This window comes from Schistocerca nitens, chromosome 1 (assembly GCF_023898315.1).
Source record: "Schistocerca nitens isolate TAMUIC-IGC-003100 chromosome 1, iqSchNite1.1, whole genome shotgun sequence".
Classification (NCBI taxonomy): Eukaryota; Metazoa; Arthropoda; class Insecta; order Orthoptera; family Acrididae; genus Schistocerca; species Schistocerca nitens.
In genome coordinates, this window is record NC_064614.1 from 538,628,734 (window position 1) to 538,653,088 (window position 24,355).

General features: G+C 39.4%; 1 protein-coding gene across 1 annotated transcript in view; it reads right to left on the reverse strand.

Annotated features, from left to right (window-relative positions):
• Positions 1-16,093: 16,093 nt before the first annotated feature.
• LOC126236313 (uncharacterized) overlaps positions 16,094-24,355 on the reverse strand; it is a 111,551-nt gene continuing 103,289 nt past the window's right edge. The window contains exon 6 of the mRNA XM_049945528.1: positions 16,094-16,230. Coding sequence (XP_049801485.1) covers positions 16,099-16,230 — 132 coding nt within the window. The 3' untranslated portion in view covers positions 16,094-16,098. The remainder of the gene's footprint in view (positions 16,231-24,355) is intronic.

Consider the following 24,355-nt stretch of genomic DNA (forward strand, 5'->3'; position numbering starts at 1 on the left):
TGAGTCATGAATAGACGGATAAGATTGACTTGAGTGGCAACAGCTTCGCATGTAGCATTTAAACGTTTGACTTCAGTTTGAATATCTTTTACGTCATTTGTAGTTTTTTCCTGCTGTAATTCAATTTGGAAAATTTTGAGTCAAGTTCGGACACTGTCCGCTCATCCTCATGTTAATCTCGTTTACTCCTACGCACAAAGAGTCATTACAAGTTCAGCTTCAATCTCGTCATGTCGCGTTTTTAAAACTGTCATGTGTTCATCAATGCCCTTTTTGTTTTGAGTCATCTGATTTTTGTTTTCAGTCATTTGCTTGATAATAACTTCAAATATCCTGGCAATATATGTCAACTGAAACTGCACTGCCCCGGCCATGTCGTTTGACATGACGTCACGCACAAGAATGGGCTCTGAGTTGTATTTAGCTATTTGATTAGTGGTTGGCCTATTTACGAAATTTCCGTCACTAGGCATGTTTACAGCTGATTGATCGTCACTATTGGAGGTAACTGTGGACTCAATGTCACTGCTTTGTTCAATGTCTGAGTTGGATTCGGTTTGCATTTGTTGTCAGTCATGTACCATTTTTGCTAATTGTGTGTTACCACCATGCGAGAAAAATCTTTGAACATGTTTGATAATGCGTTCATGAAATTAATTCAGTATGACAACAATGTTGGCTTAACTGAGCAAGAATTCCAATTAACGTTGATATAATTAACATTAATTGCTGCTTGCCATTTTATGGTGCTCATGACACAATTCGGCCATTTTGTGGAATGGTATGACTATTGTTGTAAGAACCTGTATGATAAAAATAATTTGGAATACGCCATCTTCCGCAAAAATGACTGCTACGGTTACAGAAAATTTTTGCAAAGCTGGTAAGCAAGCTACAATTACTAAAAGCTCTTGGACTAGCATGCTAAAGAAAAAATGCGATGTCTTGCCTTGGATCCAAGTATGCAGTGTAGATTCCATGTTTCATCAACAATTTAAATGGTTAGTCTTTTTGTTTGGTCTTTACAAATATTCAATGGCAATGGTTCGTCAGATATGATCCCATTGTCCATGCAACAAAGAAAAACATTGTAGCAAATACAAATAGCAAATACAATAAAAAGTCGCCAGTTTGATTTATCGTTGCTTTTCCTGTCTGGTTTGAGAATATCAGAGAACAGACAAATAATAAGAGGTAATGATAATAGTGTGTCATCGGTTTATACAAACTCTCGGCGCTTGAAATTGTAAGGTTGACTGTGACGGACTTTTCTGAAAATATTTCTTTATCGGACTTCTTAGAGTGAATCTGAAAATCTGGTTCGTGCTGGACCATTTGTAACACAGAACCTTTAGTGCCAAGATTCCGTTTAATAACAACAGATTGCAAAATAAATGAAACACAAGTTAAAATAATATCACTCTATTCACAAAATATTATACTAAATCAAATTATATTGATACATTAATTCTGTTGCTGTATGCAAGTATGAGTACGTCTACTGAGACTGTCTCTAAATAAAATATAATAATGGCTTTGTGCCAAACAATTATCTGCAGCGATGGTAGATATGCGTCCAATCTCGACGCATACATGGCCAAAAAAGGTGCCATCTTCCTGGCAAGACAACTGAGCTGCGTAATTAATGTTTCAGCAGTTGCACGTCACAATCAATAGAACCACTTATAATAATTTATATCTTAGGTAATTCTTTATTAATATTCTGAACTTGTATCTACTTATTTGCAATATATCCACGCCGATCTTGCAAATGAGCCATTAAAAACCCTAACAGCATAAGTTGCTGAACCTACACGTTTCAGCAGGTCATCAATGTGTTTCTTCCATTTCAATTTTTCATCAATGCGTACACCCAGAAATTCTGTATATTCTACCTTAGCAACAGACTTCTGTTCAAAGTCTGTATTTATCAGTGATGTTATGATATTTACTGTGCATAGCTGTATATACTGTTTTCTCAACATTTTATGAGAGCCCATTTTCAGAGAACCATTTAATAATTTTGTGAAAGTTGTTATTTACAATTTCCACGGTCGATTCTCATTTGTTGGGTGAAATTACTATACTTGTATCATCAGCAAAAGGAACTAGCTTTGCATCTCCATAATATCAAGTGGCAAGTCATTAACATATATTAAGAACAATAAGGGACCCAGGACTGAACCCCATGGGACAGCACTCTTGATACCTCCACAGTTAAAGCACTCTCTGATGTTTGCAGACCATCTGTACTACTAATTTCAACCTCCTACATTCTTCTAGTTAAATATGAATTAAACAGTTTGTGCACTGTCCCACTCATACCACAATACTTAAGCTTATCTAGAAGAATTTCATGATTCGCACAGTCAAAAGCCTTTGAGAGCTCACAAATATCCCAATAGGAGATGTTTGTTATTCAAAGGTTTAAAATTTGATCAGTGAAAGCATATATAGCATTTTATGTTGAAAAGCCTTTCTGAAAACCAAAGTGACATTTTGTCAGTACTTCTTTTTTACAAACATGCGAAGCTACTCCTGAATACATTACTTTTTCAAGAATTTTGGATAAATCTATCAGAATTGAGATTGAGCAGTAGTTGTTAGCATGAGACCTATTCCCTTTTTTTGTGGAATGGTTTAACAATAGCATATTTCAGTCTATCCAGAAAAATGCCACTTCAATGAGCTACTACATATGTGGCTGAGAATCCTACTAATCTATTGGGAACAAGCTTTCAGTGCTCTGTTGGAAACGCCATCAATTCCATGTGAGCTTCTACTTTTGAGTGAACTTATTTTCCCAATTTCCTTATATTATGCCATCAGTGTATCCAGCTACAGAGATTACTAGCAAACAATTTGAGACGACCAGTTTGGATATCTTAGGTCCTTTCAGGCAAGGATCTCCAGGAAAGTGTTACATGTTAATGACAGCAGATCACTCCTCAGGCTATGTAGAAATGGTAGGCTAGCTATTTTGAATCAACAAGTCAACACATATGTTGATTATGTACCAAAGTACTAACTTAAAGTTAGAGCTGACAAAGTAACTTTGTCATTTGTTATGAATTTGTTACATTAAGGACAAGCACATAACACCAAGTAAACTGTAAAATGGAAAGGGTTCACAGGACAGTAGGGAAGATGATTGAGTCACTATGTCAACAGTCATCATAATGACTGGGATATGCTATTACCCTAGTCTGTAGGAGCTTTTAACTAGAAAACTAAATGAAATACACATCTACTGGTGTATGAGATAGTGTATGTATGGAAGACACCATCAATATTTGGGATAGTGAAACCCAGAGTGATGGAAAATTGTGCTTCAGTGTATAATTTTGCAAAGACCTGACAGGTGGTATGTGAGCAAGTGCAGAAAATGAATACAATGGCCCTAGAAAAACAGGAGTGAATGAGACTGTGGAATGCCTAGTTGCTCAAATGCAATATAGGATAATGTGTGGCACTAATGAGCCCTTACACACCATAGAGAAAGGTTTTTAAAAAAATTATGCTTATTCCCAGTACTCATACAATGTGGTTGAAATGACTTTGCTGATAAATGTGACATTAGATCTCCTAACTGAACAACAGTACTCCATGTTTGTTCATTGAATATTTCAGACACACTGGAGGGTTTATACCATTATTGTCATTGATTCCAAACAAAGGGGAAGGGGCAAACGAGGAACTGAGGCCTGGCAAAATGAGCAAGCCACTCCCATGCAGTCAACATGTACTTTGGCAAATGCATTAAGATCTCGAGCAATGCAGCATAGAGAAGAGAGTTGTGACTGGAGAAGCAGGCAGTAAAGGAAAATATAAATGTTATACAGTACACTCATACTTGGCAAAATGGACATTTCATGGAAATTTATATATATTAGAAAAAAGGAGATTTCGCTAGTTACAATGATGGGAAGAGCCACATATTGCTGACAGCAGAAGAGCTATGCTGATGCCAGATGGAGCAGGTTACAGTACACCCCTTCATGGTGGTCCAGACTGTCATGGAGACATGCAAAAATGAACTATCATTGGGAATGAATACAGGAAGGTGCTTGTGGGACATTCTTACAACCCACCTATACTGTCAAAAAGTAGAAACTCAATGGACTTTCTTAGTGTATGACTCATTCGTACCTGTCACTACACGGTACGAGGAAGGATGCTCTAGGGAAGGCAAACAATTGGAATTATGAGTTCAGTGGGATACTGTTATAAGAGACTCAAAGTTTCATCCTGTGTTTTCAGCTTCCAGTGAGAATAATGAGTATGCCTCTGAACCTGCTGTATCTACTCAATAATCCTTTTGAAATACTGCCAGCAAACAACCTAATAGTGCCATTGATCTCACCATACTTAATTTTCCTAACAAGCTTTTAGTACCACAAAATGGGCAAATTAGTGCAGAACAGTTGTTCCAGCACTGGGTCACAGTAATGGGAATTTTGGCCTTGGAGAATTTCTTAATCGTGATTGTTACTTGTGTAGCCTACGTCCATTACTGGTGGAGAGCCATCCACCCCCTTGACTCCAAGTGCATTATCCTCCCATCCTGTGGATCAACCACAAGACTTGATTGAAGTGATGGAATGTGTAGGGAAGAAGACCAGACAAAGTGTAAATTGCAAATAATGGTGAGAGACAGAGTGCACTGTAGGTGCCAGGAAAATTGTAAACACGCCAGTGCCATGTCATTTTAGGTGTCACAAGTTCAGCAGCAGCCTCAAATTTGGAGGGCCGAATTCTCCCAAGGAAGGAGGAGTCATTGCAGCACCAATCACCGGCACGACACAGCAGCCACTCAGAGAATATGCGGACCAGTCACGTTTGTAATTTATAATAATGCTGGCATAGCATTCTTCAATGCAGCAGTCTACCATAATGGTGGACTAAATGGCTACATGCTGTAGCATAAGGCAGTGTATGCGACAGGAGTGAGCTTCCATCAAAATACTCCAGGCTGGAGCAAGAATACCATTTATTACCAAGTCTTCGTTGTTTACCAGCCATGGCTGGACAGACTGCGTCAAAGTTACAATCAAGTAATTTACAATATAATGAATTACAGAATAGCACCTAACCTTTACACAGGTAATGTATATAGACTATGTCATGTTCACTGTGTCCATTTGCTTTCCTCACAGTCAAAGAATTCTTGGACCGAGTATAGGGGCATTGTTTTAGGCCTTCAGCAATTTGTTTCTTGAAGTTGTCCAGCGGTAGGGTCTGCAGTTCAACAGGTAGTTACATTGTGGCTATAAACAGTCATTATTCCCAATGTTCTGAATAATGGTCTGCAGTGTTCCTGGCCGCGCTGCTCGTGCAATTCTTATTGCCTTCCTTTGCAGTAGCAGCACATCCTTGCAGCCTGCCAAATGATCCCATAGTTGTAATCCATACACAATGTGGCTATGGAACAAAGCATAGTAGACAGTTATCAGAAACTGGTCTGTAATTACTTTTTTTAATCTTCGTAGGAAGTATATCACATGAAGAGTTTTTTGCATACATGCACAGTGTGTCCATTCCATGAGAGTTTGTGGTCTATTGTGAAGCCTAACAGTTTCACAAATTCTATATGGTCAGAGTGTGCGTTTTTTCTAAGGCTGCATACCATACACTGGGTTTTTTCTTCATTTACTTTCATCTCGCTGGCGATGAACCATTTTTTAGTGTTTTCAAACTGTATATCAGACTTCATGACTGCTTGGGCAGAATCTTCCCCTTTGGCAATAAGAGTGGTGTCGTCCGCAAATTGTAGTCTCTCATCAACTTCACTTAGATCATTCACAAGAATGAGGAAGAGGTGTGGGGCTATGACCAAACCTTGTGGCATGCCATGTTCTACCTTCTGCTCTGGGGATGTTGCTCCTTGGATTGAAACAATTTTCCTTCTGTTTTCCAAGTAAGACTGAATTGTAGCTAGGGCTGTACCTCCCACACCATAGCATTTTAGTTTTTTGAGCAAAATCTTGTGAGGGATGCAGTCAAAAGCTTTGCTTAAATTGCACAGTGCGAGTGCCACAAACTCACTCTCCTCGAATGCCTGCAATACTTTTCTTAATAAGTCTAATGCTGCAACAGTACAGGACTTTCCCTTCTGGAACCCATGTTGTGCATCTTTTAAGAGATTGTTTTCTTCAAAATAAGTTAGGATCTGATCTTTCATGACGGATTCAATCACGTTTGCTAGTATAGGAATGATTGATATTGGCCTAAACTTGACACATTATCTGAGTTTCCTTTTTTTGTAAACTGGTACTGTCCTTGCAAGTTTCAAGAAATCTGGGAAAACTCCTGCAGATAGGCAGTTGTTTATAGCTGTTGCTAATGGCTGTACTATTTCTCCAACAATTTTCCTTAAGACAGTACAGGACATCCCGTAGATATCTTGACACACTGAAGTTTTATAAGATTTTACAATTTTTTTGCACTATGTCATTTGCGTGTACTTTTTCATGTTTCAAATTTACTGTGAGTTTTATGTGGTAAGTAAACAGCAGGATCTATAACCAAGTCCGGGATTTCAGCAACAGTGTTTTCTATAACTTGGATGAAGTAGTCATTGAAGTCACCAGGACTGCAGGCATTAGAAGAGGAAGTTGGCTTCTTCCAATGTTCATTTACTAGAGTCCAGGCTGCTTTGCATGGGTTATAGGCTTCTCTTATGAATATCATCCCCCCTCCTTACAGCTTCTTCTACTTTTTTCTGTAAAATCTCTTGGCCTCTAAGTAATTGCTGTGTAAGAATTGTTTACTATTTGGATCTGTGGCTGCTTTGGCACAGTTTTGGTTTAAGGTGTGTTATGTGATGTAAACAACTTTCCAAGTTAGTGATAAAGTTTTTGAAATTTCCATTTGGTGAACAGTACACTGAAACAATAATCATATTTATATCTACTAGTTCTAAGCCAGCCAGTTCTAAATCCATATCTGAGCAGTAATTTCTCAGGTCCACATCCCTATTGTTGAGATTTTTATTGGCATACACACACGCCTCCATGAGAGGTAGTTTCTCGATACCATGAGCTCACCATCTCTCGGTATTCAATGCATCTGTATTTTTCATCCTCTTCTTTGTCAAGCCAGTGCTCACATACACATATCACATCTGGCTTTGCATCTTCTATAAATATAGATCACAGATCACATTTTGTTCATAGACATTGAACATTTACACTAGCTAAAACTATGGGTACATTATTTTGATTCCAGTTTTGTTGACCTGCAGTTGCAATAGTAGGCTCTATTGTACTGTTGCCTTGAATGTTCTCCAGAATAAAAAACGGTGTAATACTACATTCTTAGGCCATATAGAACTGTTCATTACTTTTTCCTTTAGTTAGAAGTCAATGGCCAATTTTGAAACTGCTGTTTACACCTTTTGTAGCAAGTTTTTCTACTTCAACGGTTCCCAGGGATTGTACTTTGTGAGATTACAGACTGTGTATTTGTACAAAGTCTTGTGAATAAAAGCCTATTGAGAATGAATCTAATTATATCATCCCAAAAGAACTCGTTTTACTTCCGAATTGTGTGGAACAAACCTCCCTTGAATAAAATAGTCTCCTAAATGTCTAAATTCCACACAATTCTACAAATAATCCTGTAACCAGTGAAGGTTTAGGCTTTACTTCTCTACACTTATCCCTTGTAACCAACAAACCTCAATGTTTCTAGTCATGATAGTGTGGTAACATGATTGAGTACTATGTTAACATAGTCTGTGTGGTCTGACGGCAGTCACATTCCATTTTACTCTCGCCACAAAGCTTGCACAAATAGCGAATAAATCCTATTGGTTGGTGCCCAAAAACTAATGGCAGACACCACGATTTACGTGCACCAATGTGTCACACAATAAACTATGCCTACTCAATTTTGAATTAATACTATACTCACATTTATAACACTTCCCTCCATAAGGCACACAAACATACATGCAAATGCAGCAGTGTTAACTTAAAATGAAATATAGTTCAAGCAAAAGAAAACTGCTTACAAATAATGGCAGGTCAACAATACCTTCAATGAAAGTTAACAGTTCAATCAAAGTAGTTTTATTACCATAGGCAAAGTTAAACAAAATTATGGTTTTTAATGGAAATAAGTGAATTTACAGGTTCATCAGCTGAATTGCTTATTCACACACAAACACATGAGATTTGCAGTAACATTCTGATCGCAGAATTACAGTTCATTAGTTAGGCAAAAACCATGACTGTGAAATCACCACGCTTGGCGGGAATCAGCACGTTGATAGCACACAGTTTTTAACACACCTGTGGCACAGTTAATAATTATTTACTCTGTTCTCAGCCACAACACAAACATACATTGAAGTTCTGAAACTTTCAAAGTGCATGTGATACAGTCAAGGTGAACACAGTTCACCTCAAAACCCGTAATTGTAATGTCGTCTGTACACGGCTGTATTGTCGTAATTACACGCACCAGTCCAGTTGGCGGCTTTACACAGTCCAACTTCTCTGTCCACAATAAAAATTTTCAGAATCCGGTACAAAAAGAACAGAAATATATATCACCATTAACGAGTTTCATTTGCACCAATTTGAAAGAAAACAAACACAGACATCACACCATACGTGTTCGCACCTCCTCCATCCAACACAGACTCTCCACACACACTGTTCGACCATCACTATGGATACACCCAGATCGCTCTCTCTCTATTTATACAGTATCTCAGTATATTTTTAATTGTACAAACTATTTTAATCACAATAAACATTTTCAGCGAATGATGAGCAAGGAATCAAAATATTTTAACTACGCAATAAGCAAGAGAAACGTATTTACTCAGGCAAAAAATTAATTTCAAAAACATATTATCTCTAACAAATACAGGACAAATAAACACCATGCTGTTATCATTGGAAATATACATATACATATGAAACAGAAAGAAAGAAAAGAAAGGAAGAGAAAAAAAATTATCTCCCGCAAATAGCAATCCCTTCACAACTTCCACTGGCATTGTGCATTAACTCCACACAGTCTCTGTGCCCAACATTGGTCAGATTTGCAGCCAAGCAGTAACAGCTAATCAAGCAACACAATCTATTAACTTAGCCAGTGGTCTAGGAGTTGTTAGTTAACCCTAGTGGTTCCAAACTTGGAACCAGATCTCATGAGGTGAGAGCATCCACTCATTGCCTGACACTCCAGCCAGCCTTTGAGAGTTCCAGGCTTGACTTGGGGTGTTTGCGCACTGCTTCCAACAGCCACAGGCAGCGTGTACTATGGAGCTGACCATCAGTCTCGCACTGGCAAGACCACATCGACACCAGCTGCGGGTACATCAACTCAGCATTCTGTTTCCTCAGTGAGCTTGCTCACTGCTGCCAGCCATGCTCAGTATATGTGTGCAGCCATCGACCTATTGTACGACAGACAACAAATAATGAAGATGTTTTGTTGAGCCAGTATTATTGACTTCACACCCATAACCTCCTACACCCACCATTTCTGGGGGGCAGAAGTGGCCATCTCGCAGCAATGGAGTCAGCGTAGTGGTCAATACCAACATTATATTGTCCAATTATTACCAAATTATAAAATTTGCTTCTTTGTTGAGGGTGTGGAGTGAGATTTTATATATAATTATTTCTAATTTGCCACATTGCAAGGTATTTGGAATATCTGTAATTTGAAAAGGTAATCAGAAACTTACTTATTAGTCACTCCTTCTATCTCTTCATCCAGATTACAAGGCCTCTATTGTCATGGTGTGTCAGTAAGGGCTGTGTTAATTATTAATGTTGTCCTACATACATTGAACTAGTTAAAAGAGATGTCATAGCTAATTTAATCAAACAGATATTTAGTTTAAGGGAATAGTAGCAGTAGTGGCAATCATAATAATTTTACATCAAATTCAGCCTGCAGAACCACAACTATCTTGTAGAAGTGTACTGATAGTCAGTTAATGGTACCATTTCTCACAACTGCTTCACTTTGTTAATGAATTCTTTGAATTACTGCACGTTGCTGAATGTTCTCCATCACTAGATCCACAGAATATGATGAAATTAAATCTAAATTCTCAACTCACTGGTTGCTATTGCGATCTGCAAATGATGTAATACAATGCAAAAGCTTGTAAACTGCATTGGAAACATTAATTACTGATGATTTCCAATTAGTGTATGAGTATATGAAAAATATAATATTTCTTTGCAGGGTATTTAGAAATTTTTCTAAAGAAGACAACTATTTCATTACATACCAAGTATGTTACTGCAGCTGGAAAAATTATGAGCTAATATCATGCCCAACCATCCAACACCCAAATGATGTCATTCAGCAGAGGATGACATTGCAGTCTCTTGTTAAGCGCTCTCAGGTGCATGTTCCCTGGTGTTTCAGCAGATATTTGCAATTTTCTTTATGCAAAGTGTAGATACGATCAGTTTAGACAAATACTGTTCATCGTGTATATCATGATACGCCCAAAATTGAAGGAAAATCCCTTTGGAAACAAAATGTTTTTCAAACTTGATTTTTACCTAATAATTCGAAAATGGTCCTGATAATAATTAGTTAAGAAAGGTCTCTGAACAGGTACAGTGAAACACGATGAATAACGAGTACCGTGGCAGTGACTTGGTGGTGCTGCTGAATGACAGCACAACACACAAGATGAGAAGAGTCAAGTTGGGTAAGGAAGATGTGGCAAACAAGTGTTTATCGACTTAAGAAAGGCTAGAGAACACTAGAGATGTGTTTTTTATATTTATTTATTTAGGATTATATTCCAGTGCACAGTGAAATATAATATATGCTACTGTGTTAGACACATTAAAACTTGGAGCACCAGGCTGATTTGTGAGAATGTCTTTGAAAATCATATTGTACAGGATTGTATTAATACTGCTGCTGAGTGCCTTTCTCTCTGTCAGTCTCTAAGGTGGTTGATAAGAACACAAGATACCGAAAGATCAGTAGACATTTTTTTTCATCACATCTTTCTTACACAGACTATCCCTTCCTGTGTTTTGCCCGAGCCTACACCGAGCTGTTTCTGGCAGTCACCTTCACTGCCAGAATACTCGTTATTCTTCATGTTTTCCTTCCACTATTAAGACATATCATTGAACTGAATATTGTGTTTGACTAATCTGAGACTTCTCTATAGACCTTCAAGAAACAAACCCATATTTTTGTTGATAGTAGACACTGCATGAAAAACATAATGAGCGGCATTTCTTTAGACAGACTTCTTTTATTCGGTCAAAAAACTAAATTGCAAATATCTGCTACAACACAAAAGAAAATATGCCTGATCAGGATGACCACTCTATTGGATGACTGAATTTCCTTGATTCTCCCAGAACATTTCCAGAACTTTGATATATTTTTCCCAAGTAGCCTTTTTAGAGGTGGAAGCTGAATGTTGGGCATCTTTTAAATATTCAGTATTTTTATTGCTTTTTTCAAACTGGTGGTTTTATATATTAAAGAATAATTGAAAATACATAACATACTTGAGCAAACTGACACTTCACTGCACCACCAAGTGGCAAAGTGAACTGCAATACATTGGATAAAGCACAACACATCAGAAAAGAAATGCTTCAGAAATGAAGCACATACATTTTAAATCAATCCCTAAAATAAGATTAGGTTAACTGATTTTATCATAAAAAATTGTGATAAAAACTGAAAATTTATTGGTTGTGTGAAGAGTGCCAGATAAAATATATACAGTGTGAGGCAGCTAAGTCATAACACTCCTTCTATCTCCACAACCGTAATAGATACAAAGATGCCATTTGGACAGTGAATTGCAGGGACACGGGCTACTTGAATACATCACATTTCATAATGAGATTTTCACTCTGCAGCGGAGTGTGTGCTGATATGAAACTTCCTGGCAGATTAAAACTGTGCGCCCGACCGAGACTCGAACTCGGGACCTTTGCCTTTCGCGGGTAAGTGCTCTACCATCTGAGCTACCGAAGCACGACTCACGCCCGGTACTCACAGCCCGCGAAAGGCAAAGGTCCCGAGTTCGAGTCTCGGTCGGGCACACAGTTTTAATCTGCCAGGAAGTTTCATATCAGCGCACACTCCACTGCAGAGTGAAAATCTCATTCTGGAAACATCCCCCAGGCTGTGGCTAAGCCATGTCTCCGCTATATCCTTTCTTTCAGGAGTGCTAGTTCTGCAATGTTCACAGAAGAGCTTCTGTAAAGTTTGGAAGGTAGGAGACGAGATACTGGCAGAAGTAAAGCTGTGAGTACTGGGCGTGAGTCGTGCTTCGGTAGCTCAGATGGTAGAGCACTTGCCCGCGAAAGGCAATGGTCCCGAGTTCGAGTCTCTTTAATCTGCCAGGAACTTTCATCACATTTCATGTTTGTGCTATTTTTATTACAAAGATATGAGGTATCTTTGTTTTTTTTTTTTAACCTATGTTAAACTTTAGTGTAACATGATGGACTTAAAAAGATGGTTTCAAATATGTGTATATCATAATATTTAGGCGAATAGTATCGAATTCGTCCTTCAAAGTGGCATTGTCCAATGCGATCCTTCCTGTTGACCACTGAGGAACATAACAGGGAAGTCGGCGTTTTCCTGCTTCTCGATGATGCCGCAAGGTGACACACGAGGTAGCTGGAGAGAAGGGTACAAATGTGCTGCTGGGGTAATGAGACATCCCATTTTCATCACAGTTTCTTGGAGCAGACATGTACACCAATGATACAAAGTTGGATATGCTTCTAGTGTATGGCGAAAGCAGAAGAAATTCTGTTAGAGCAATAAAGCAATATGGAGAGCTGTATCCTGATCGTGAGCATCCTACGCACCAGCTTCTTACACGCATTTGCAAGAAACTACTTGAATTGTAATCATGGAATGCCTTACAGAGGACAAGGCAGAAAACTGCGACTGGCAACTGGAGAGGTACATGAAGAAGGCATTCTACTGTTGGCACATAATGACCCTATTATTTCGTCGCGACGTATCACCTTGGAATGTGGTATAAGTCAGAGAAGTGTTCTACGCATATTGCACTGACATAGATTTCACCCATTTCACCTCTCATTACATCAAGCACTCTCCGGTGTGGATTTCGAATGGCACCAGGAATTTTACCGGCTTGCTCTGCAGCACCTCCAAGATGATCCAACGTTTTTTCAACAGGTGCATTTTACTGATGAAGCGACTTTCACCAACCACGATAATGTGAATTTGCATAATATGCATTACTGGTCAATAGAGAACCCTCGTTGGGCTTGAAGAGGTACAGAATCAGTAACCGTGGAGCGTTAACGTGTGGTGTGGCATCGTCGGAAATGCCATTGTGGGGCCTACGTCATTCCGGGTATACTAAATGGCAATAACTATGCACAGTTCCTGCGAAACATTACACCCATTTTTCTGGAAGAGGTACCACTAACTATGTGTCAGTGTATGTGGTTCCAACAGCTGTCTTGCTCACTCTTCCCGTGTGGCTACAGAGCTGTTAAATGAAAAGTCCCTGGATTGTTGATAGGACAACGTGCTGAAGTAAAGTGGCCAGCCCAGTCTCCTGATTTGACCCCTCTTGATTTTTTTCTGTGGGAAGGAGCAATCAAACACAGTGCATGCTCAAATACCAACTACGCCAGACGATATGAAGCAATGTATCATTGAAGCATGCGCTGATATCTCCTGTGACACCCTCGCAGCCATTCACAAATCTTTCAAACGGCAACTACAAATGTTCACTGCAGCAGAGGCGAAGCATTTTGAGCACATGTTTCAGTAAAGTTTTGTATCATGTACAGTATGTGTTTTGCATCTTTGTGTGTATTTGCTTCGTATTGTGATCGATAGTAAATATTTTCAAATAAATAACAAATAGGTATGAAATAATTGTGACCAATAAAGGCCTCCTCATTTACATTTGTATTTCTGTTACTTAAAATGTGTTAATATCTTGTAGTATTTTAATACGAGTATTTTGGTATCACAGTTGTCAAGTAATTGAATAATAACTACGCGACATCATCAGTTAATTTTTGCACAAAATATCATGGTATATATTACTATTATCGGATAAATGGGCGTGTTTGTATAAGGATGGACTCGTGATGTTTACCATCTACTCTACACAACAGGAAAGATTGCATTGGACAATGCTGCTTCGAAGGACGAACATGATGTGAGAATATATCTGTGTCTCAAAAACTATTCACCTAAATATTATGACATACACATATTTGAAACCATCTTTTTAAGCCCATCATGTTACACTAAAATTTTACATAGGGTTCCATTAAAAAAAAAAAAAAAACAAAGATGGCCTCATATCTCTGTAATAAAAAATAGCACAAACATAAAATGTGGTGTATTCAAGTAGCCCATGTCCCTGCAATTCACTGTCCAAATGGCATCTTTGTATCTATTACGGTTGGGGAGATACAAGGGGTGTTATGGCTTAGCTGTCTCACCATGTATATTAATAAAAGTTACACTATAATCTTAGTTAAATAAGGATGAATAAATATTTGTACCATGTATTAATTGTAAAAAAAGAAATTCAAAACTTACCTTTCAACATATAGTAAAAAGAAAAGGGTGACATGAAATAATGAAGCATGGCTCACTAACATAGGTTTTGCCAAGTAGAGAAATTGCACATCTCGTGACATCATCTGGTTCAAAAAACTAATAGATAGCAGTTGTGCTGTGGGACAAATACCTCTCACTACTGACACTAAATATTTATGGTTACTCTGTATGCAGCACCCCATAAGACATTTCTGGAAGACACACACACTGTCCATGCTGTCCAAAAGTCAATTTATTCTGGTACCTATTTGAGGCATATGCAGACAATTTTAACATGACTGTCATTATATGTATAGTTTGATTATACAGAGCCAAAAGAAAAATGTAACACCCTCAACAACTATGTACATTGGCTCCAGGGTAGTGCTAGTGAGGGTCACAAAATGGGCCTGTGGGAAGCAGGATGGATGTATCGATGGGTTGCTGCACAGGTTGATGAGTGTGATGCATTAGTGGTGTGCTGCTGCCTTCAGCAATGGTCTGTGGAACATTTCCATACCATTAGACCACGTTGTGGACGTCCTTGTAGTACAGACATACACTGAGATTTGTGCATATTGAGAGCAGCAGTGGTTGAGTGAACATCATCCAGGAAAGATATCTGGGCACAAGTTACACCTGATGTGTCACCAAGGAACATTGGGAACCATCTGCTTGCAGCAGGACTAAAACCATGTGTGCTTTAGGCCAGGATACCATGACACCACAAGTATGGCTATTCTGGTGGTGTGAAGGAGTTGACTGGAGAGTGGAATGACACTTTGTCGTCTTCAGTGTGATAGTAGATTCTGTGATGGATGTACACATGTATGGCACAGACCTGCTGAGTGGCCTACTCCAGAGTGCAGTCATCTATGATGCACAAGTCCCAATCCAGGCTTTGTGGTGGAGGAGGGTGCAGCATCAGTTGCAACTTGCAGTAACATCTGGTGTTCCTGCAGCGTAATCAATGCCTGCTAAACTGCATAAGTCATTGTCTCCACACCAGTGTCATTTCTTCAACATGAAGATGATATACTTGTTCAGCAGGACAATGCACATCTATATATGGCTGCTGTAATGCAACATACTCTTCATGTTATCCAACATCTGCCCTGGTCAGCAAGATCACCAGATCTCTCACCAACTGAACATGTATGGGGCACGGTGAAACAGGAACTTACTCATTCTCCAGAGTCTGGATGAACTATTGCCGAATTGCAAAATAAGGTGTAAGGTGCTTCTGCTAATCTATCGCAAGATACCATTTGTCATCTCTATGATCCTTTATACACAAGAATACATGCCTGCATTGCTGCCAGGGGGTGATACACTTTCTATTAATGTGATTGTTTGGGCGCTGTGATGTGTGTTTTATTTGGTCTGCATTTGTTATCATATATATGATGAAGTATCTGTCATTTCAAATGTCAATAAAATGGCCTTGTCTTTCAGGGTGTTGCATTTTTTCCAGCAGTATATATAAACCATTAGTTCCAGAATGACTTTCAGGATTCTTTTTATTCAAAACAGCTCATCAAAACAAGGGCATAAATCTGATTTTTCTTCTTCTAATTTTTGACGCAGCTGCTGAAGCTCTCGCAGTTGGCATTGCATTTTGCTGACATCAGTGATCATATTCCTTAGGCGAGTTTCCTGAAAAATATGAAACATTGTGAAGAGATGCTTAAAGAGAAATTTTTCTTTCATGAAAATAGTTTAAACATGTCTTTTGTGCAATAAATACGCCAGTTTTCCAGTCATTTTGCATATATTGTTCAAAAATATAAAACTCTTCCCCAAAAAGTTTTTTCCACATAGTAATGTCATCACTTAATACTGGCTCCGGAGACTTCATAAGCAGGTATTGAGTGATAGTTTGTGTCATTATTCAAGTGCTTCCAGTTAAAACCTTTCAACATCTTTTCACGAGTGAAACAAACTTGTGACTACGCATGCATCTTTCTTTCTTTACTTTCAGTATCTGATATTACTGTTGCCTGGATTCCATGCTCTCGCTGAATATTCTAGGATACATCAAGAGAGGATTTTTACAAACAGCTTTCTTTGTAGGCTAGTACCATTTTAGCAGCATCCTACCAATGAACCAATGTCTGCCACCTACTTTACTTACAACTGAGCATATGAGATCATTTCATTTCATATCTCCACAAACTGCTGCTAAACCGAAATATTTGTATGAGTTGACTGATTCCAATTGTAACTTACTGATATTGTAGTGAAAGGATATTACCATTTTTGTTTCATGAAGTGCACAATTTTACATTTTTTTAAAATTTTTTTGTGAATTTAGAGAAAGTTGCCAATCTTTGAACTGCTTGAAAAGCTTATTAAGATGTGACTGGATACTTGTATACTTTTCTTTCAGACATTACTTCATTATAGACAACTGCATCATCTGCAGATGGTACGACATTACTATTAATATTGTCTGTCAGTTCATCGATATATAACATGTAATATATAATATGAACAGCAAAGATCCCAGCACAATTTCCTGAGTCACACCTGAATTTACTTCTATACTTGTTCAGTGACTCTCCATCTAGCATCCCGCTTGAAAGAAATCGTCAATGCTGTCAAACATGATCCAGATGGCTTAGGATGTGAAGCAGAGCACGTTGTGTTCAGCTGCAATGTAGGCTACTGGGTGGTCAGCTTTGTTATTGACCACATTTTGGAAGTGGCAATTCATTCTGATGAACAGCTGGTCAGTTGATACACCAACATAAAAAGCTGTACAGTCATTGCAGCAGAGTTGGAGTATGACATGGGTACTTTTACAAGTGGCCATGCCTCCAATGGGGTAGGAGAAACCTATGACAGGACTGGTTAAGACATACCGGGCAGGTGGATTGGCAGGCCTTGAACCTGGGTTCCTTCTCATGGATAGATTCCTGTAGCAAGGGGCTGGGATTAGGAGGGGTGTAGAGATGAACTAGATGTTGTGTAGGTTGTGTGGGTGATAGAATACCACTTTAGTAGGAATGGGGAGGCTCTTGGGTATAATGTCCCTCATTTCAGGGCTCAATGATAGATAATCAAGGCCCTGGTAAAGAATATGGTTTAATTGTTCTATTGCAGGGTGATATCGGGTGACGTGGGATGCACTCCTCTGTGAGTGGTTCCTGGGTGTGATGGGAGATTTAGGGATGTGTGAGAATATAGTACAGAAATCTGTTTGCAGACTAAGTTTGTGGGGCAGTGCCTGTCTGTGAAGGTTCTTGTGAGACCTTCAGCATACTTGGCAAGCAAGTTCCTGTCACTGCAGATATGCCATGCACAAGTGGCCAAGCTGTAGGGGACTGGAAGAGATGACAGCTGTAGAAATGCAGGCACTGTTGTTGGGTAGTCAGTTTCGTATGGACAGAGTTATGGATGGAGCCATCAGAGAGGTGGAGGTCAATGTCCAGACAGGTCACAAGTTGAGCTGTGGATGGGAGAGGTGACAGTGATTTTGTGAAGGAATGATGATAGTGCATGTTGGCCCTGAGTCCAGAGGATGCGGTTATCGCCAGTGAATCTGAAGCAACATAAATGTTTGGGATTTTGGGCGACTAGGAACACTTTCTGTAGATGGCTCAAGGACATGTTGTCATGTGAGGGTGCCAAGCGGCTGCACATCGCTGTGCAACATATTTAATGTCCCCTCAAATGAGAAGCAGTTGTGTGTCAGGATATAGTTGATAAGGTGTATGATGAAGTATTAATGATGTTGAGAGAGGTAGCATTTAATAGCAACAGGGTAATGGGGATAAGGAATGTTGGAGTATGAGGAGGTAGCATCAACAGGGATCCAGGATGTATTGGGTGCGGGATGGTGGATGGTTGGTGAAGGATGTGGTAAGTATCTTAGATGCAGAGACTAGGTTTTGGGCAACTGGATGGAGGTGTCGGTCAACAAGAGCGGAAATTGTTTTGGTAGTGGCACTATAACAAGCTGCTTTGTAGATTTAGATTACAATGTAGTGCCCAGGATAGTTGAGTTTATGGATCTTGGAGTTCCTCCACCTACAAGCTCTGCGACAGGAATCCCAACATAACATCCAGTCCCTACAAAACTGTTAGGTTCATACCAGAACCTCTCTCCACAAGTCCATCTTCCTCCTCACCCCAGTGACACCCGGTACACCCACCTTCTAGATATTCTACATACTCCCCAAAATCCATAAACTGAACAATCCAGGACACTCCACTGTAGGTGGTTGTTGTGCCCCTACTGAAACAATTTCTGCTCTTTTTTCTCAGTCCTTATACACTGTACCAATGTTCTGACACACTAGTACTTCTCCTTTGAAGACAAGGTATATAAACTGAAACACGGTCATGGACACCTGCATGATACACCCCTATGCTAATCTTTTTAGGGGCAATCTAGAGGAAACCTTCCTAGCCTCCCAAAACCCTAAACCCCTTACCAGATATCTTCATCATCTGGACTCAGGACCCAGGCAACCTATCCTCATTCCTTCATAACCTCAACATCTTCTCTCCCATCTGCTTCACCTGGACTTCCTCTATCCAGCGGGCCACCATTCTGGACGTTGACATACACCTTTCTGATTTCTCCAGCCACTCCTCTCCCACATTAAAACCACTAACCACCAACAGTACCTGCGTTTTGACAGCTGTCATTCATTCCACACCAGAACACCCTTCCCATACAGCCTGGCCACTTACACATGGTGTATCTACAGTGATGAGAAAACACTAGGCCATCCCTTTGTACTTCCACTCACAACCTCTTGCCACAGGGATCATTTCCCTTTGAAAGACCACGATGTAAGACCTGCCCAGTCCACCAACCCACACTTTCTACTCGTCTTGCCACAGGCTTCTTGTAACTCATCAGAGGCGCAGTCACCTGTGAAAGTAGCAATGCCATGTAGCAACTCTGCTGCAATTGCTGCACAGCTTCCTACACGAGTATGACAACCATCCAGCCACCCATCAGAATGAGTAGGCACCACCAATCTGTGGTCAAGAACCAAATTGACCACCGAGTGGCACAACATACAAATGAGCACAATGTGCTTGAATTCAATGGCTGCTTCACAACCAGTTTATCTCAGTTCTTCCCTTCGCCACCTGCTTATCTGAACTAGGCAAGTGGTAGTTAGGTTTGTAACATGTGCTTGGCTCCTGTAACCCTCAGTCTCCATTAACCAACTGTCCTCACACCCTCCATCCAACAGTTTCCCCTTCCACCATCCTATCACCCTCCCAGCCCATGTCTCCATACGACCTACATTGTGTGCCACTCTGCACAGGCTCCAACACCCATGCATCATATGCATATCCAGTGCACCTGTCACCCCTCCCTCCTGCAATCCTAGCCAGCAAACCAACTTCTTCCCTCCGTGCTACTAGCTATCCAACCCTAAACTTTCTTCCTGCTTCCCACCTCCCTCTTTTTCTAACCACTCTACCACCCCCACTCGGTAAAACCCCATCCCAGTCCACCTGCCAAACGGCAATCTTGACACTGTGCATCCAGCTGGCTCTGTGTCGGGACATAGGTGCACTTGAGTGTGTGTGTGTGTGTGTGTGTACCCCACCTCAAGAAAGGGTTCATTTTGAAAACTAGCAAGTTCTTTTTCTTTTTGTATGTGCCTGTTGACTCAATGGCTCTGCTTTTTGGTGAGTGGTCTCCTTTGCTCCTAAAGCATTTACTTTTATTACTGTTGTTTTGCACATTTTGCCATACCCATCATGCATAAATGTATAATTATCACAGTTGATTGTTGGATGACAAGTAGTCTCTTCCAGTGACAGTTGATTTGATTGCTTGACATCTGTATGAGCAAAAAATGCCTTAAAGCCCTCCACACACAGTTGTATAGCAGCCCACAATGAGATGTGCATGACTGAGCCATGTAGGGGGCGTAACAGTTCTTGGCCCTATGCCAGAAGTCGACAAAGTCTCTGGTTGAAGCCTTACATTTAGCTAAGAACCATGTAACCACAATCGGTTCGAAGGACAAACACACAGATTAAGAGTTTCCGCCAGACAATGGAATGGCCCAAGTATGATCTTGGAGCTCTGAGAACAGTTGTTTGTTCCATGTTCCACATCTGCTGCTGGTTGTATCCTTTGGTCTCAATGGCTACTGAGATAGCCTTTTCAACATGCAGAATGAGACCCCAACAATACAACTGCACAAAGTGATTCTTGTTATTCCTTGCTGCCATTTCCCTGTTGGGAGCCATTATTCGCCATACAGTCAAACTGCTTACAATTATAGATCATTACCATTTTGCTCTCACTTCGCCCTAGCATGAGACACAGCACAATTCCTAACTGTATGGGACCCACATTTCCTGGAGAGGAGACAGTAGCCATGGGAGATGATGGTAACAGGTACATTTGTTATCTCTGGTACAGGACTCATGAAAGTTCACTCAACCTATTCACACTGGCTTCCAGTCACACAACAGTAACCAGAGTGATTTTTAGCTGCTTATATGTGGAAATGAACTCACCCAGGCATTGAAGCTGGTGTGATGTTTTTAGAATATTAAACAAAGAACTTCACATTAACATTACCGTATTTACTCGAATCTAAGCCGCACTTTTTTTCCGGTTTTTGTAATAAAAAAAAAAACACCTGCGGCTTAGAATCGAGTGCAAAGCAAGCGGAAGTTCTGAAAAATGTTGGTAGGTGCCGCCACAACTAACTTCTGCCGTCGAATATATGTAGCGTTACACAGGCATGCTTTGTAGGCACAAGGATAAATACTGGCGCCAAAACCTCTGCGTCAGTAAATAAATTTAAAAAAAAAAGGTGGAAGACGACCACTGCATTTTCATACATTATCCAACGAAGTAAATACAAATTCCGTATTGTTCATCTTCGAATGTAGCAGAATTTCAATGTACTACGAAAATCCGACTGGCAAAAACATTTTGCCATGTATTCTTTCGTGTTTGCTGCTATCTCATTTAAATACTGTCTGCCTAATAAACTATGAAACTAGAGTGAGACAACAGCAAACGCGGAAGAATATACGTATCATGTCATGTTTATATTCGTATTATTTTTATGCCTAATAGTGATACAGTCAGAAATGAAGCACGGCAACTGACTAGATTTTTAAATCTAAGACGACTCTAATTTCTGTGCACAATTTGATGTACTAAAGAAGCGGCCGCAAAGATTTTCAAACGGAGAAGAATTTTCGCCTAACCCTCGTTCAGAATATGTTCTATCATACGCAGTCTATTATTTGGTTCTTGTTGATCATTATCAAAGAAAGCAGCAGTGTAAGTTACAACAAATATCAGTCCCTTGCCATTGTTTCGCTAATGAAACGATTCCTCTATCTTCTTCTTCTTCTTCTTCTTTTTTTTTTTTTTTTGTAAGCGGCGGTAGCGCGCATAAAAGCAAGCCACGCCGCGAGCGGCGACAGGCCGTAAATACGCACTATCAGAATGCGACAAACAATGCATGACACAGTACAGTAATGCATTTTCAGCTTAGCGTGACATAAACACCTATAACAAAGAAAACGGCACTTATCAGATCAAAGCAAAATAAGCAATCGATTCAAACCAGACGAAGCACGTGAAAAAGGAAGGCTACCCGTATAAATACGGACGGAGCGCCTGACGCCTAGCAATGGCTACCTGGTAAAGCTTAACTGCTAAGCTTACGGCTCGAACTACTGTAGGTGTATCGTCATTCATTCGACCTAAATTGTGTCTCATATTACAATGGACCAACTTTGTTTCGATTTGGAGGTGCTGCCTAAAACTCTTCTCTCGCCTTGAATTTCGAGTCTCAAATTTCAGGTGCGGCTTAGATTCGGGAATTGTTTTCTTCTTTATTTCGAGCCTCATTTTTTAGGTGCGGCTTAGATTCGAGTAAATACGGTATTCTTTTTTCAGATTTTGTTATGCTAAATAGGTCACAAGTATCCGTTAAGAACTGAAACTACAATGCTTAAGAAAATGGTTTCCATTAGAACAAGAGAAAGTTTTACTCATATACTGAAGATATTCTGAACTTGTACATTTTGTTATGTTGAGGTTTTGCTCACTTAAGAGACTTACATAATAAATCCAAAAATAGTGCAATTTATGGCAAACACAAATAGTACACAGATGTTTAGAAGAAAACTAACTGGAACATAATATGGCAGTTATAATATGTGCAATTTAATGGCACAGCAATTGTCTTTGTAAAGCTGGTAGGGGACACACAACATATTACAATGGATGAAAAGAAGTAGAAGTAACTTCAATTATGCCCAGGGAAGTGTGTTGGGATTTTTGCCATCCATGTTATATACTAGTGACCTGGCAGACAATATTAACAGTAATCTCGTACCTTTTGCAAGTGATGTAGTGAATTATAATCATAATCTCAAAAAAGCTTGACAAATATCCAGTCAGATCTTAATAAGTTTTCAAAATGTCAACTTGCTTCAAATGCACAAAAACATAAAACTGCTCACTTCACAAAATAATGAAATGGAGTATACTGTGACTATAATAACAATGAGTTACAATTTCAATCAGTCATTCATACAAATATCTAGATGAAACCCTCTGTAGGAATATGAAATGGAATGATCACATAGGCTCAGTTATAGATAAGGTAGGTGGCAGACATAGGATCATTGGCTGGGTGCTGAGAAAATGCAGTCAATCTACAATGGAAACTATTTACAAATCACTTGTGTGGCCAGTTCTTAAATAATTGCTTTTATTTTTATTTATATTAAGTATGGTAAATCACATGTTGTACAGGTAGTGAACTAGTAATATAAGAGAAATCAGAAGATAGAATACAGTATTACTCTAAGGAATACATTTTAAATCTAAGAACTCATTCATTTTATAAAAAAAGTTTGATCAGTAAGGAATGTTTTTAGGTGAGACCTGCAAAGCCTGGGTAGAAATTTTTGAATTTTTATGTGAGCAGTGAGTATTGACACATGGACATGGGTGGGCAGTTGAATTAAAACACACACATCGTCACTGTTGATAAATGTTTCAGAACACACACACATTGCAATATACAGAATGGCACTACCATCACACTACATTCTTCTACCATTGTGTTTTTTCGCACCCTACTCGATCTGCACCAAAGAAGCACAGACAGAGAAAAGAAGCATACACAAGAAACCCTTGCCTTCTGAATGTTCTGAAAACGGCACTGAGTTTGAGTGATGATCACCACATTAAGTAAACCTAATTACAACACTTCCCCTTGGTGGGCATCATGAGAGAATAATTTACCAGTTTTACATTGCAAAAATACATTATTAAACATAAGAACACAGATAAGACAAAATTTAACAGGCTGGTAGCCCAACATGAAATAATACTTATTTTAATCCTAACGTGTCTCTGAATCCCTCAGTTTTAACACTGCTAAGACCTTTAGTTAAAATATCTGCAACATTGTCATCAGTTGAAACATACTTAATCTTCAGAAAACCAACCAGCACAGTCTGCCTGACTTTATGGTAGCACACTCTGAAATTTTTGATTGTTTCTGATACACTCTTTTTCTTAGTAATCTCAGTGGCACCTGTGTTAGCAGCTTTGACCTGCAGGAGTAGTCTAATAAATTCAGAACACATGATTCCATGTAAAAAGTTACAAACCATTCCACCTCTTTACACATCTCGAACATTGCAATGTATTCAGCTTCTACTCTGGAGTTGGTTACATGGATTCCCTTTTACTCTTCCAGGTGACAGCTGCTCAAGCTAACAAAATTGTATACCTCATTGTAGATTTACTAGC